This window comes from Hydra vulgaris, chromosome 02 (genome assembly GCF_038396675.1).
Source record: "Hydra vulgaris chromosome 02, alternate assembly HydraT2T_AEP".
NCBI lineage: Eukaryota > Metazoa > Cnidaria > Hydrozoa > Anthoathecata > Hydridae > Hydra > Hydra vulgaris.
Window position 1 is genome coordinate 62,443,144 of NC_088921.1, and position 17,127 is coordinate 62,460,270.

The 17,127-nt window shown below is 27.8% G+C and overlaps 1 protein-coding gene and 1 long non-coding RNA gene across 5 annotated transcripts; one reads left to right on the top strand and one right to left on the bottom strand.

Moving 5' to 3' along the window:
- Positions 1-808: 808 nt before the first annotated feature.
- LOC136077091 (uncharacterized) lies at positions 809-8,260 on the top strand. 3 transcript variants are annotated; one of them, XM_065791647.1, is made up of 3 exons: positions 809-906; positions 4,892-7,712; positions 8,078-8,260. In XM_065791647.1, the coding sequence occupies exon 2, from the start codon at positions 5,196-5,198 to the stop codon at positions 6,246-6,248; it is 1,053 nt and encodes a 350-aa protein (XP_065647719.1). In that variant the 5' UTR covers positions 809-906; positions 4,892-5,195; the 3' UTR covers positions 6,249-7,712; positions 8,078-8,260. The 3 variants fall into 3 exon arrangements, with proteins under 3 accessions (XP_065647719.1, XP_065647718.1, XP_065647717.1); XM_065791646.1 differs by lacking the exon at positions 809-906 and having other exon boundaries at positions 4,105-7,574; positions 7,644-7,712; XM_065791645.1 differs by lacking the exon at positions 809-906 and having other exon boundaries at positions 4,105-7,712.
- Positions 8,261-9,562: 1,302 nt separating this feature from the next.
- On the bottom strand, positions 9,563-10,556 carry LOC136076572 (uncharacterized). Of its 2 annotated transcripts, none has more exons than XR_010636388.1 (2): positions 10,083-10,556; positions 9,563-9,745 (listed from the first exon to the last, which is right to left on the bottom strand). It is a non-coding gene; the product is annotated as an uncharacterized LOC136076572 (long non-coding RNA). The 2 variants fall into 2 exon arrangements; XR_010636389.1 differs by having other exon boundaries at positions 9,945-10,556.
- Positions 10,557-17,127: the final 6,571 nt, after the last annotated feature.

Consider the following 17,127-nt stretch of genomic DNA (forward strand, 5'->3'; position numbering starts at 1 on the left):
AAATAAAATTGTTGCTATGGACGTTGCTAAGACGGTTATTTTTGACTATGATCAAATAATCAAGAAATAGACATACTTATGTGTTTTTTTTTTAAAATTTTAATTCAGAATCAGATTCCTCGTTAATTTTTACACTTGAAACATGAAAAATCAAAAATTTCAAAAAAAATTATTTTTTTGCTATTTTGACAGGGGTGAGCCCCCTTAAAGAAAGAAGAAATATTAAGGCTCTTAAAAATCAATTTATGCTATAATAAATGGAAGCTTTCAATCGTTTCATTTTTTTTTACTGCAATGTCAGTTGAAATGTTATTATACTGATGCAGTTTGTTTTCCCAGTCACAAAAAAAAAAAAAAATTACGCTTGAAATGAAAAAAACACATAAAACTTATTTTTTGGCAGACTATCTTGAGTCACTGTTTTCTTTTAAGGAGATGGTCAACGTTTTTATCACCTTTTCCATCTTGATGTAAAACTTAAAAAAAAGTTAAAGATGGCTTAAACTTTTCCAAAAAAAATAATCATGAGTAGGGAACCCTCAACAGCTTCCGTGTGAAAAATAAAAACGCGTCCCACATGGGTTCCGCGTGGATTCCGTGTGGCATTGATGGGATTTACGTGGGACGAATTTTCCCATGTGGTATCCGTATGGAAATTTGTCACCTTAAACCCATGTGGGTAATCCCACATGGGTTACATGTGGGAACCATATGGTATTTACACACATGGGAAATCCCACGTGGGTTTCATGTGGGATTTGCACGGGAATTAATTTGAAAGCTGGAAACTAAAAAAAAACTTTTTAAAAAAAACTAAATAAAAATTTTTAAATCGACATTGCATTGCGTTACGTTTATATTGTGTGAAAATATTTTATATTAATATAGAGAATGGCAAGCAAGTATGTAAGCACCACGAATAATGTTTATCTTTTTTTATAGAAATAAGATTAAGATTTGTGCAAATAGACGTATTATTAGGATAATATAATAGTTATTTGAATATAGATTTTGAGTATATTATCTGCAAACAATTAACTGATGAAAGTTCAAATGTTGTCAAAAACCAAGCATGCATGCATGGGACACTACAGTGTCCCACAAAGAAATGCAGGTTTGAAAGTCAAAGAATTCCCAATTTTCTTTGTTAAAAAAGAAAAAAATAGGGTGGTGGTGGTGGGGGAGATAAGTTTCTGTAACTTTTGCTCCAAAACTTTTAACTTTTGATATAATAAGGTCCTTATGACTAAGCACCAGTGTTAGCTTCTTTTTTGTGACCGTAACGAAACGTAACGTAGTCAGACTTCATCTTCCCAAAAACCAAAATTGAACGTAACGAAATAATAATTCAACGAAGTTGAACAAAGTTGAACGAAGTTGAACAAAGTTGAACAAAGTTGAGCAGGATAACTTAAAATATTGAAAACTTCATCACCAATTTGCAATTAGTAAATATATATGAATGTTGCCTCAACTAGTAGTTTCAACCTAAGATTAGCAATGGTATTAGGTCAATTTAAGATGTAAATTAATTACCTTAATGCATGAAAAACTAGGATATCAAGTGTACTAAATCAAAACTGAAAAAAGATAATCAGGACTTAATACTGGCTATTGCCACATTTGGGGACCTACATTTTATTTATTTTGACTAAATTTTAGTAAAAAACAAAAAGTTTAGTACTACTATTGTAGAGTTATTTCCAATCGTGTAAGCTATATAATAAACAAAATTGAAATAAAAATTTGACAAAGATAGTAATTCTTTATTTAATTTTGGTTATTTATACTAGCAATACAAATCAGTGGTTTTTAAAAGTTAATTAGGTTGTTCAAAAATGTATTTGGTTCAACTACGTTCAACTTTGTTCAACTACGTTTAACTAAGATGATTAATACAAAAATACCGTAAATAAACGTAACGTAATTGAAACAAAACTACATTACGTTTATTTATGTTCAACTACGTTCAACTTCGTTGACCGTAGTTAAACGTAGTTAAACGAACGTAACACTGATGCTTACTTATGACTTTAGGGACTTACAAACTACATTGAGGAACAAAAACAGGATATTAACAGAAACTTTTCAATTTTTAATCTGGAGTACCACAGTGTTATTGGGAATAAAGCCTCAAGTTTTCAAAGTAATATAATCTAAAGTAATGTTTAAATAAAATAGTATACTTTAAAATGCATATAGTTATACATATAACTCCTGATATAGTTATACATATAACTCCTGATATAGTTATACATATAATTCTTGATATAGTTATACATATAACTCTTGATAGTTAACTATATGTATAACTAGTTATACATATAATTTGTTATAGAAACTTATTTTTTGATGCTTGAACAAATTAGTACCAATTAATTCAAATTTAAGATTTAGTTAAAGTTCAAGTTAAAGTTCTTATTTATTCATTGTTTTTGTAAATTTTATATTTATTTGTTCAAATTTGTTAATTAGTACTATTTCTTACTACAGTAAGAATGTTTATCATTGTTGAATGTGGTTTTATTTGTTAATTTTATTTTCAACATATTTTGACAACACCCTTTACATTTTAAATGATGACAGCTTTACTTTTCTATTGGTGTTAAATTTATTACGTTTCAATAACTCAGATTGTATCATAACTGAATTATTGTAAGCTTTGTAGGGGTTTGTTGTATATCAAATGGTGTTTTAAATAAAGTAAAAATAATATATATATATATATATATATATATATATATATATATATATATATATATATATATATATACAACATTAAAACAATAAAATTGATACAAAATTTCACTTTAAAACGAATACCATTAACATTGTGATGATAATAGCATTAGGAAACTAGTATTTATGTATTAATATTATACTATAAATAAATAGTTTTTTAATTCATTTTATAAAATAGAGACTGACAACTGATAATTAATGGAAATAAATACAAATTATAAAAATCATGTAAACTTCATTTATTATTTCTAAATACTATATTAATGTTAGTCTACAAAGTTAAAATCAATTTAGAGCATTGTTATTAGTTCTTTTGCGATTCGCACTTCCACTTCTGTCTCTCAAATTTATAAAATAGGCGGTCAAAGCTTGCTCAATAGGTAGGTTCTCAGCATAACAATGCTTTTTTCTTACACTTTCTAAAGAGAAATATGGCAAATTGATTACTTATTTTATCTAAATCATAGGATCATCTATGCATAATGATGTCAGATGATGACCCGGTTTTTTGAACACCTTCACCCTTTATCAAACTCAGTCAATTTTTTGCCATCTCCCATTGAAAATGATGTCAGTTTTTGTTATCATATTATGATGGTATATCTGAATTGTTAATATAATATAAAAAATGCATATACCATCAATTTTTTTCTAGTTCAATTATACATTTATTCTCAACAGTACTAAAAGTAAAAAAACAAAAAACAAATTGTTCTTTCAGATAAGCAAGCTAATTTCTGAATTTAAATTGTTTTTCCTATGATCCTCTACAGTTTTAAGCAACAAAAGCAAGAAGTTTTTAGACCACATTGTTGGTGTAAATACCTCTAAAACCTGCTCATAGCTAGCATAAATTGTTTTACTTTTTTTTAAATAAAATAATTTACTTTTTTTTTTAATTCAATTTTTTAATTGACATTATTTTGGTCTCAACATTCCCTCTCCATTGTTAATTATTGTTAAACTCACACTGCCCCTCTATCTACTGGCATCATTTATGGATGATCCCATAGCCTAAATACTATATATATATATATATATATATATATATATATATATATATATATATATATATATATATATATATATATATATATATATATATATATATATATATAATTTTTAATTTATTAACAACACCATTTGATATACAACAAATTCTTACAAAGCTTACAATAATTCAGTAAAATTCAATCTGAGTTATTGAAACGTAATAAATTTAACATCAATAGAAAAGTAAAGCTGTCATCATTTAAAATGTAAAGAGTGTTGTCAAAATATGTTGAAAGTAAAATTAAGTTACTAATAAAATCACGTTCAACAATGATAAATATTCTTACTGTAGTAAGAGTTAGTACTAGTTAACAAATTTGAACAAATAAATATAAAATAGTGAAAAAACAATGAACAAATAAGAACTTGAACTTGAACTGAATCTTGAATTTGAATTAATTGGTACTAATTTGTTCAAGCATAACCTTAAAAAATAAGTTTATATAATAAATTTTATGTATAACTAGTTATACATATAGTTAACTATCAGGAGTTATATGTATAACTGCATGCATTTTAAAGCATTTTATTTAATTTATATATTACTTTAGATCATATTACTTTGAATACTGGACCCAGCGACTTTATTCCCAATTACACTGTGGTACTACAGATTAAAAATTGAAAAGTTTCTGTAAATATCCTGTTTTTGTTCCTCAATTTACTTCGTAAGTCCCTTAAGTTTTATGAACCTTATTATATATAAAGTTAAAAGTTTTGGAGCCTAAAAAAAATTACGGAAACCTCCCTATCTCCCCCCTATTTTAATTTTTTTTTTAATAAAGAAAATTTGACTTTCAAACCAGCATTTCTTTGTAGGACACTGCAGTGTCCCATGCATGCATGCTTGGTTTTTGACAACATTTGAACTTGCATCAGTCAATTGTTTGCAGATAATATACTCAAGAACTATATTCAAATATCATATGAACATGTTAGAGAATGTTCATATGATATTTGAACATCACAAATTTAATAATATTGTTGTAATATGTTATATAAATAATACCATAATAGATATGAAAATAAGATAGGATATAAAGGCAATGATCATAGAATAAATTTACTTATAGAAATTTAGATGTTTGTTTATTAGTTTCAGAATATTATATTATGTGTGACCGCGGCCTTCTATAATAACAGGCCTTGACATCGCGCAACAAATATGTTAAACTGAAGGCCAATTCCTAATACTGTGTTTACATTTTCATCTTTTAACATTAGACGAAAGTTTGTGTTCGCGCTTTTTTAATAAATCTTTAAAATTTGATTGGTTTATAAATTAGATAGCGCAACTTCAAGACGATAACGTTGTAAGTTTCAAGGCGTTAACATTGTAAGGTAATAATATTGTCAAACTAGCGATTAGTTTTTTTAAATGCTCTAAAAATGCCTTTGAAATGCTGTGTATCTCTTTGCAAGTCGAACTATCTCAACTACAACAAAAATATCAATTTATACAACTACAACTACTATATCAATTACAACTACAACGAAGTTTATATGATTGTTTGTGTATTGACTACAAGTTGCCAAGTATAAGGACTTTAACACGATTGACTTCAAAAATAAGCTCAATGGAGGACCTAAGTTTCATAAATAGTATTTTTATGAATTTAAATCCATTAAAAAGAATTTCCATACTACTAATTGATGAGGTCTATGTCAAAGCTTCATTACTTTACCAAAGAGGTGCTTTGTTTGGTCAAGCAGTAAACTACCCTGAAAAGTTAGCTAAAACAATTTTATCATTTATGATTAAATGTCTTTATGGAGGTCCAGAATTTATATGTAGAGCTCGACCTGTTGCAAATCTTTCCTCTGAATTTCAGTTTGCTCAATGTCAACAAATTGTCTATACAATAAATAATATTGAAAATAGTAAGACACTGGTAATAATTACTGATGGTAACCGTGTAAATCAAAGATTTTTTGGAATGTTTAAAACAGTTGATAGTAAACCATGGTTAACAACATCAGGTATATATTTATTGTATGATTATGTGCATCTACTAAAATCTATACGAAACAATTGGTTGAAAAAAAAGACTGGGGAACTTCAATTTTTGAACAATAAAGAACTGGCTTTGGCTAAGTGGAGTGATTTAGAAACTATATATAAAACTGAGTGCAATAGTCTTTTTAAACTCTCTAAACTTACAGCTAAATCAGTTTATCCAAAACCAATAGAGAGACAATCTGTAAAGTTTTGTTTGTCTGTTTTTTGCAAAGAAACAGTAGCTGCATTAAGAACGCATCCAGAGATTGAAAACAAAGCATTTGAAGGTACTGCTGTATTTATTGAAAAAATAATTTTTTTTCGAATGTTGTTAATGTCAAAGCACCTGGTGCTGGCATTCAGTTTAGAAATGAATTATGCGAAGAAATCCACTCAGTTGGTGATCAACAGTTACAACTGCTACGAGATATTGCTGAACTGTCAAATTTTATGAAACCTACAGGTAAGCGTGTAAAACAGCTTACGCTAGATACTAGCAATGCAATAGCGCATTCATGTTATGACTTTATTGATCTTGTAGAAACTTTGTTGAGTAATGGAGCAAAGTATGTCTTATTAGGTTGGTTTTCAACAGATCCACTTGAAAAAGCTTTTCTAAGCTTTGACAGGGATCTGGAGGTACTTACTTTATAAACGCTAAATCTGTAATTGAAAAAATTAATATTCAACTTACTAAACTGATATTACAACTTGACATTCCTGTTGATGGTATCGATGGTCATACTTGTGACATGTTTTAGAGATATTTCTACTGATGAAAAAGAACTTCTGGATAATATACATGATCTTGAAAGCTCAGTTAATAAATCTACATTAGTGGCTATGGTTTACATAGCTGGCTATGTGCAAAAAAGCGAAATAAAAATTTATGATGATTCTACCAATTATTATTATAAATATGGAAGTTATCTGTATAGCCTAAACATAGGTGGACTTGAAATTCCGTTTGATGCTCTTTTCTAATGGTCAATATTTTGCTTTTTTTTTTTCAAAGTGCTACTGACCCTTTATGCAGAACATTTTGTGTTACTCAGCTTTAGTTCATTGCTGCTAAATATTAATTTAAAATCACAAAAAAACAATGCAGAGTATATTCTAATATTCTTCTAAAGTATTACTCACTAATTGCCACTCCCAAAATACTAAAGCTATCATAATTTATGTGAAAATTAGTTTTGTAATTAATTATGCTATTCACTTGTTATGTTTTTTATTTTCTCATTAGCCTATATGTCTTTCAATATGTTTGGATTTGTAAATATTTACCCTGTTGAGATATATTGATAAAACTTTTTTTTTGCTTGAATCAACTTTTGTTGGTGTTTTTTATTGTTGGTGATTTTTATTGTTACCATTTTTAGCAAAAAAAAATTAAAAATACAGTTATCTTTTTAATATATAGATATATACTTTGTTATGGTTCTGCTTGTTATTGATACTATTTAATATTACATAAATGTTCTTAATGAAATTTGAAATACGAAAAATATGATTATCTTTTAACAACTTTTTGGTTTTCTTTTTATATTTCCGTCTTTACTAGAGATTATTATTAGAAAACATAGACTGCCATTCCACCCTACCTAATATAAAAATATATCAATATAAGTAAAAGTGAAAGTTTAATCGGCCTTCAGTTTTTACGGCATTTTGCGCGATGTCAAGGCCTGTTATTATAGAAGGCCGTGTGTGTGACGAAAAAGTAAAGATACTTTTGCATCCAGTGGCTATTGCACCCAACGTCTACATCATTGAAAAAGTAGGTTTTTACATTTTTGTTTTTGTTTTTTTGTTTAACTACTTATCCTAATTGATCACTATTTTTCAGGATTCTCCTCATGGGTTCAAGCTCATTACGCATAATGTGTGTTCAATTACCCATAATACGTTAGTCATTGTAAGTAATAAATTAGGAAATAATTATTTGTGAAATATTGTAGTCATTAATGACTTCAACCTGGCTAATAATTAAAATTGCTCGACTAATAAGGTTCCTTATTAAAATTGCTCTCTCTCTCTGTCTCTCTCTGTCTCTCTCTCTCTCTCTCTCTCTCTCTCTCTCTCTCTCTCTCTATATATATATATATATATATATATATATATATATATATATATATATATATATATATATATATATATACATATATATATATATATACATATATATATATATATATATATATATATATATATATATATATATATATATATATATATATATATACATTTATATATTTTTGTATTTATATTTTTTTTTTTTAGAAAATGTTTGAAGAAAGTTAGAAGATACTAAAAACCTTGGTATTATGCAAGCCGAAGCGATTTAATTAATTCAATCGACAAAAAACGGCGTGTAAATCGCAAAAGAAAAAATAATATTTTTAATATTCATTTTGGATGTATTGATTAATAGCATTTATTTTAAAATAAATTCATTTTGCAACACGTTTTTCAATTTTATAAAATTTCGTCATAATAGTTTATGGTAAATCCCACATAGGTTATAGGTGAAAAACATCACATGTAAAAGATCAAAAATGCTACACATTTTGAATACCAAATGGGATAAAGTAGCAAATACCAGATTAAGTTAAGCCTCTCTGAAAGCTTCAATGATTAATTTTAAATTACTTAATTTAAGTAATTTTTAAATTAAAAGAAATTTAAAAATTATCATAGAAGCATTCGGACTTTCATTTGTCTAGTATTGACTACTTTTATACCATTTGGATTAAAATATGTGGCATTTAAGATCTATAACATGTAGTATTTTCCACCTATATCCCATGTAGGATTTACCACATAAAACCCATGTGGGATTTACCATATGAAACCCACATGGGACAAAATAATAATCCCCATATGGGTTACATATGGTAAAAACCCACGCGTATCCCATATGGGATTTACCATATGGAATCCATGTGGGATTTACCATATGGAATCCATGTGGGATTTACCATATGAAACCCACATGGGACAAAATAATAATCCCCACATGGGTTACATATGGAAAAAATCCACGCGTATCCCATGTGCGCTTTTTCACTGGGTTTGGACACCAACATTTTAAGTGTATGCTGCACATAAAACAAATTTTGTTGACTCACTGAGAGAATGAATGTGAGCTTGGACGCCATTGTATTTTCATGACATATTGACTCCTTGCCCAGTGAAAAAGCGCACATGGGATACGCGTGGATTTTTTCCATATGTAACCCATGTGGGGATTATTATTTTGTCCCATGTGGGTTTCATATGGTAAATCCCACATGGATTCCATATGGTAAATCCCATATGGGATACGCGTGGGTTTTTACCATATGTAAACCATATGGGGATTATTATTTTGTCCCATGTGGGTTTCATATGGTAAATCCCACATGGGTTTTATGTGGTAAATCCTACATGGGATATAGGCGGAAAATACTACATGTTATAGATCTTAAATGACACATATTTTAATCCAAATGGTATAAAAGTAGTCAATACTAGACAAATGAAAGTCCGAATGCTTCTATGATAATTTTTAAAATTCTTTTAATTTAAAAATTACTTGAATAGTTATTTAAAATTAATCATCAAAGCTTTCGGAGAGGCTTAACTTAATCTGGTATTTGCTACTTTATCCCATTTGGTATTCAAAATGTGTAGCATTTTTGATTTTTTACATGTGATGTTTTCCACTTATAACCTGTGGGATTTACCTTAAACTATTATAACGAAATTTTATAAAATTAAAAAACGTGTTGCAAAATGAATTTATTTTAAAATAAATGCTATTAATCAATACATCCAAAATGAATATTAAAAATATTATTTTTTCTTTTGCGATTTACACGCCGTTTTTTGTCGATTGAATTAATTAAATCGCTTCGGCTTGCATAATACCAAGGTTTTTAGTATCTTCTAACTTTCTTCAAACATTTTCTAAAAAAAAAAAATATATATATATATATATATATATATAGAGAGAGAGAGAGAGAGAGAGAGAGAGAGAGAGACAGAGAGACAGAGAGAGAGACACAGAGAGAGACAGAGAGAGAGAGCAATTTTAATTATTAGCCAGGTTGAAGTCATTAATGACTACAATATTTCACAAATAATTATTTCCTAATTTATTACTTACAATGACTAACGTATTATGGGTAAATGAACACACATTATGCGTAATGAGCTTGAACCCATGAGGAGAATCCTGAAAAATAGTGATCAATTAGGATAAGTAGTTAAACAAAAAAACAAAAACAAAAATGTAAAAACCTACTTTTTCAATGATGTAGACGTTGGGTGCAATAGCCACTGGATGCAAAAGTATCTTTTCTTTTTCGTCACACACACGGCCTTCTATAATAACAGGCCTTGACATCGCGCAAAATGCCGTAAAAACTGAAGGCCGATTAAACTTTCACTTTTACTTATATTGATATATTTTTATATTAGGTAGGGTGTAATGGCAGTCTATGTTTTCTAATAATAATCTCTAGTAAAGACGGAAATATAAAAAGAAAACCAAAAAATTGTTAAAAGATAATCATATTTTTTGTATTTCAAATTTCATTAAGAATATTTATGTAATATTAAATAGTATCAATAACAAGCAGAACTATAACAAAGTATATATCTATATATTAGAAAGATAACTGTATTTTTAATTTTTTCTTGCTAAAAATGGTAACAATAAAAATCACCAACAATAAAAAACACCAACCAAAAATCAAAAAGTTGAATTCAAGCAAAAAAAAAGTTTTATCAATATATCTCAACAGGGTAAATATTTACAAATCCAAACATATTGAGACATATAGGCTGATGAGAAAATAAAAAATATAACAAGTAAATAGCATAACAAATTACAAAACTAATTTTCACATAAATTATGATAGCTTTAGTATTTTGGGAGTGGTAATTAGTGAGTAATACTTTAGAAGAATATTAGAATATACTCAGCATTGTTTTTTTGTGATTTTAAATTTATATTTAGCAGCAATGAACTGAAACTGAGTCACACAAAATGTTCTGCATAAAGGGTCAGTAGCACCTTGAAAAAAAAAAGCAAAATAATAACCATTAGACTAGAGTATCAGAAAGAAATTCAAGTCCGCCTCTGTTTAAGCTATACAGATAACTTCCATATTTATAATAATAATTGGTAGAATCATCATAAATTTTTATTTCGCTTTTTTGCACATAGCCAGCTATGTAAACTATAGCCACTAATGTAGATTTATTAACTGAGCTTTCAAGATCATGTATATTATCCAGAAGTTCTTTTTCATCAGTAGAAATATCTCTAAAACATATGTCACAAGTATGACCATCGATACCATCAACAGGAATGTCAAGTTGTAATATCAATTTAGTAAGTCGAATATTAATTTTTTCAAATACAGATTTAGCGTTTATAAAGTAAGTACCTCCAGATCCCTGTCAAAGCTTAGAAAAAGCTTTTTCAAGTGGATCTATTGAAAACCAACCTAAGAAGACATACTTTGCTCCATTACTCAACAAAGTTTCTACGAGATCAATAAAGCCATAACATGAATGCGCTATTGCATTGCTAGTATCTAGCGTAAGCTGTTTTACACGCTTACCTGTAGGTTTCATAAAATTTGACAGTTCAGCAATATCTCTTAACAGTTGTAACTGTTGATCACCAACTGAGTGGATTTCTCCGCATAATTCATTTCTAAACCAAATGCCTGCACCAGGTGCTTTGACATTAACAACATTCGAAAAAAAAAATTTTTTTCAATAAATACAGCAGTACCTTCAAATGCTTTATTTTCAATCTCTGGATGCGTTCTTAATGTAGCTACTGTTTCTTCGCAAAAAACAGACAAACAAAACTTTACAGATTGTCTCTCTATTGGTTTTGGATAAACTGATTTAGCTGTAAGTTTAGAGAGTTTAAAAAGACTATTGCACTCAGTTTTATATAAAGTTTCTAAATCACTCCACTTAGCCAAAGCCAGTTCTTTATTGTTCAAAAATTGAAGTTCGCCAGTCTTTTCTGTCAACCAATTGTTTCATATAGATTTGAAGAGATGCACATAATCATACAATAAATATATACCTGATGTTGTTAACCATGGTTTACTATCAACTGTTTTAAACATTCTAAAAAATCTTTGATTTACACGGTTACCATCAGTAATTATTACCAGTGTCTTACTATTTTCAATATTATTTATCGTATCAACAATTTGTTGACATTGAGCAAACTGAAATTCAGAGGAAAGATTTGCAACAGGTCGAGCTCTACATATAAATTCTGGACCTCCATAAAGACATTTAATCATAAATGATAAAATTGTTTTAGCTAACTTTTCAGGGTAGTTTACTGCTTGACCAAACAAAGCACCTCTTTGGTAAAGTAATGAAGCTTTGACATAGACCTCATCAATTAGTAGTATGGAAGTTCTTTTCAATGTATTTAAATTCATAAAAACACTATTTATGAAACTTAGGTCCTCCATTGAGCTTATTTTTGAAGTCAATCATGTCCTTATACTTGGCAACTTGTAGTCAATACACAAACAGTCATATAAACTTCGTCACATAGCAAAATACTCATATGCTCTACATATAATATCTGAAGTATATAAAACTTCACCAACATTAACTTTTCTCATAGCATTAAGGTGTTCGAATAGAATATTTAACTGAAGCGAACTTTCTTTATTTTTTAAAAATCTAACTGCTTCAAATAAAGCTGATTTTGTTTTTATTAACTTTAATTTGTTTACAGCTAAAGATGAAATATTACAAGTTGTGCCATTATGGTTAGCTAAAAGTGAATAATCATTGAAAATTACTAAAATAAATAATGGAACACCAAGTTTGTACATTTTCGATTGTATGTGTAAACTTTTTTTATTAAGCTGGAAAACAATAACATCGTTATTATCACTTAACAAAGATTGAATATCGTCAAATATAAGTTCATCCTCTTTTAGAAAATCATTTAACTCATCTGGTAAAATGCTTCGAAAACCGCTTGAAGTTACAGTTTTTCTAACTTTACTTGCTGGTGTGGCTAAACAACTAGGCGGAATATTTTTAAAAACAGATGGTGGGTTTAAAGGTCGTTGCTTCCCATATTTGCTTTCAAAAGGTGCTTCATTTGGCCAATGAAGTTGAAATACTGCTGTATAGTCTGTAACAATAAAACCAGTTCTTGGGATAGCTTCACTACATCTTTTTCTCTCCTCTAGATTCTTGGGGAATTTATAAATTGATATTTTTGTTGTAGTTGAGTATTGATATTTTTGTTGTAGTTGTAATTGATATTGTAGTTGTAGTTGTATAAATTGATATTTTTGTTGTAGTTGAGATAGTTCGACTTGCAAAGAGATACACAGCATTTTAAAGGCATTTTAATTATTAAAAAAGCCAACCGTTAGTTTGACAATATTATTACCTTACAATGTAACGCCTTGAACCTTACAAGGTTATCGTCTTGAAGTTGCGCTATCTAATTTATAAACCAATCAAATTTTAAAGATTTATTAAAAAATTGTGAACACAAACTTTCGTCTAATGTTAAAAGATGAAAATGTAAACACAGTATTAGGAATTGGCCTTCAGTTTATCAACTTTGTTGCGCGATGTCAAGGCCTGTTATTATAGAAGGCCGTGGTTACACATAATATAATATTCTGAAACTAATAAACAAACATCTAAATTTCTATAAGTAAATTTATTCTTTGATCATTGCCTTCATATCCTATCTTATTTTCAAATCATAATCTATTATGGTATTATTTATATAACATATCACAACAATATTATTAAATTTGTGATGTTCAAATATCATATGAACATTCTCTCACATGTTCATATGATATTTGAATATAGTTCTTGAGTATATTATCTGCAAACAATTGACTGATGCAAGTTCAAATGTTGTCAAAAACCAAGCATGCATGCACGGGACACTACAGTGTTCCACAAAGAAATGCTGGTTTGAAAGTCAAATTTTCTTTATTAAAAAAAATTATTAAAATAGGGGGAAGATAGGGAGGTTTCTGTAACTTTTTTTAGGCTCCAAAACTTTTAACTTTATATATAATAAGGTTCATAAAACTTAAGGGACCTACGAAGTACATTGAGGAACAAAAACAGGATAATTACAGAAACTTTTCAATTTTTAATCTGGAGTACCACAGTGTTATTGGGAATAAAGTCTCTGGGTCCAGTATTCAAAGTAATATGATCTAAAGTAATATATAAATTAAATAAAATGCTTTAAAATGCATGCAGTTATACATATAACTCCTGATAGTTAACTATATGTATAACTAGTTATACATAAAATTTTATACATAAAATTAGAGGTATTTACACCAACAATGTGGACTAAAAACTTCTTACTTTTGTTGCTTAAAACTGTAGAGGATCATAGGAAAAACAATCTAAATTCAGAAATTAGCTTGCTTATCTAAAGAACAATTTATGTTGTTTTTTTTTACTTTTAGTACTGTTGAGAATAAATGTATAATTGAACCAGAAAAAAATTGATGGTATATGCATTTTTTTTATATTATATTAACAATTCAGATATACCATCATAATATGATAACAAAAACTGACAACATTTTCAATGGGATATGGCAAAAAATTGACTGAGTTTGATAAAGGGTGAAGGTGTTCAATAAAAGGGTCATCATCTAACATCATTATGCATAGATGACCCTATGATTTAGGTAAAATAAGTAATCAATTTGCATTATTTCTCATTTAAATATATATATATATATATATATATATATATATATATATATATATATATATATATATATATATATATATATATGTATATATATATATATATATATATATATACATATATATATATATATATATATATATATTTTTATATATATATATATAGATATATATATATATATATATATATATATATATATATATATATATATATATATACATATATAACTTTTACTTTATTTACAACACCATTTGATATACAACAAACCCCTACAAAGCTTACAATAATTCAGTTAAGATTCAATCTGAGTTATTGAAACGTAATAAATTTAACATCAATAGAAAAGTAAAGCTGTCATCATTTAAAAGATAAAGGGTGTCAAAATATGTTGAAAATAAAATTGAGTTACTAATAAAATCACATTCAACAATGATAAACATTCTTACTGTTGTAAAAAATAGTACTAACTGATAAATTTGAACAAATAAATATAAAATTAATAAAAAAAAAATGAATAAATAAGAACTTTAACTTGAACTTTAACTAAATCTTGAATTTGAATTAATTGGTACTAATTTGTTCAAGCATAACCTTAAAAAATAAGTTTTTATAACAAATTATATGTATAACTAGTTATACATATAGTTAACTATCAGGAGTTATATGTATAACTATATGCATTTTAAAGCATATTATTTTATTTAAACATTACTTTAGATCATATTACTCTGAAAACTGGACCCAGAGGCTTTATTCCCAATAACACTGTGGTACTCCAAATTAAAAATTGAAGTTTCTGTAAATATCCTGTTTTTGTTCCTCAATGTAGTTCGTAAGTGCCTTAAGTCTTAAGGACCTTATTATATCTAAAGTTAAAAGTTTTGGAGCATAAAAAAAGTTACAGAAACCCATCTCCATCCTATTTTTTTCTTTTTTTAATAAAGAAAATTGGGAATTCTTTGACTTTCAAACCTGCATTTCTTTGTGGGACACTGCAGTGTCCCATGCATGCAAGATTGGTTTTTGACAACATTTCAACTTGCATCAGTTAATTGTTTGCAAATAATTTACTCAAAATCTAAATTCAAATAACTATTATATTATCCTAATAATACGTCTATTTGCACAAATCTTAATCTTATTTCTATAAAGAAAGATAAACATTATTCGTGGTACTTACATACTTGCTTGCCATTCTCTATATTAATATAAATTATTTTCACACAATATAAACGTAACGCGATGCAATGTCGATTTAAAAATTCTTTTTTTAGTTTTTTTTAAGTTTTTTTTTTAGTTTCCAACTTTCAAATTAATTCCCATGCAAATCCCACAGGAAACCCACGTGGGATTTCCCATGTGTGTAAATACCATATGGTTCCCACATGTAACCCATGTGGGATTACCCACATGGGTTTAAGGTGACAAATTTCCATACGGATACCACATGGGAAAATTCGTCCCACGTAAATCCCATCAATCCCACACGAAACCCACGCGGAACCCATGTGGGACGCGGTTTTATTTTTCACTGGGTGGCCGCGGCAATCAGAAATCTTAAGACCATCTCAAGAGAATTTTTCAGTGATTTCTGTTGCAAGACCTTTTTGGTTTTTTGGTGAAGTTCAAATGAAGTCCACAAATCTTTCTTCAATTGTATAGGTTTCATTAGTGATATGAACATATCTGATTACTCATGTCATCTTCTCCGTGTGGGAGGCATCTATAGTGCAGTCAAACAAAACAGAGTAGTATTTAGCAACTTTGATTTTGGATAATATATCATATCACAAAGCTTTTCTGTGGAACCAAATAATTTAAAAAATTTTAACTTTTCCTAAAGTTGAAATTTTTCTACTATTAAAAATAAACTGTAAAAAGTTATTTTATCAATAGATAATATATTCCAGTTCTTTTGATCTCGTATCTCTTTTTTAATTGTTATCTAAATGTAATTTAAAACATTTGATTTGATTTTTATTGTTTTGTAAAACGGTGTTTTTTAATATTATATATAATATTGATTTTATTTTATTTTCATTTCATACATTTTTGAAATAGTTGGTTTTCGGTGATATACATATGTATTTATATATATATATATATATATATATATATATATTCGGAAATAAAATCATTTAGTAATGGTTTTTATATAACTCTCTCAAAATTATCTGTACAGTTGTAGCTTACTTTTTATGTGTTTCTGTGATGGACTTGTAAGTTTTTGTTTATTATTTTCGAAAATATTTTAGCAACATTTTTCTAAATTTTTTGTTAAAACTGCGGGGGTTAAACCATATGGAATTACGTTTACACATCTGAGGAAATGGATTTTATATTAGCAACCAGACAATCTCTAATGGACTTATTATAAAAGGACAAAAATAGACTTCGACAAAGCACTAATTGCAACAATTTTAATTACAACTATCAAAAATGAATTGTCTATAAAAAATGTTTGTCTTTCGAGACAATCATTTTAAAAACGGACACTAAATGAACAATCTCGATTTTTTAATGAGGTATAGAAGATCTATTTAATATATAATTTGGACTTATAACGAGTAATTAAATTTTC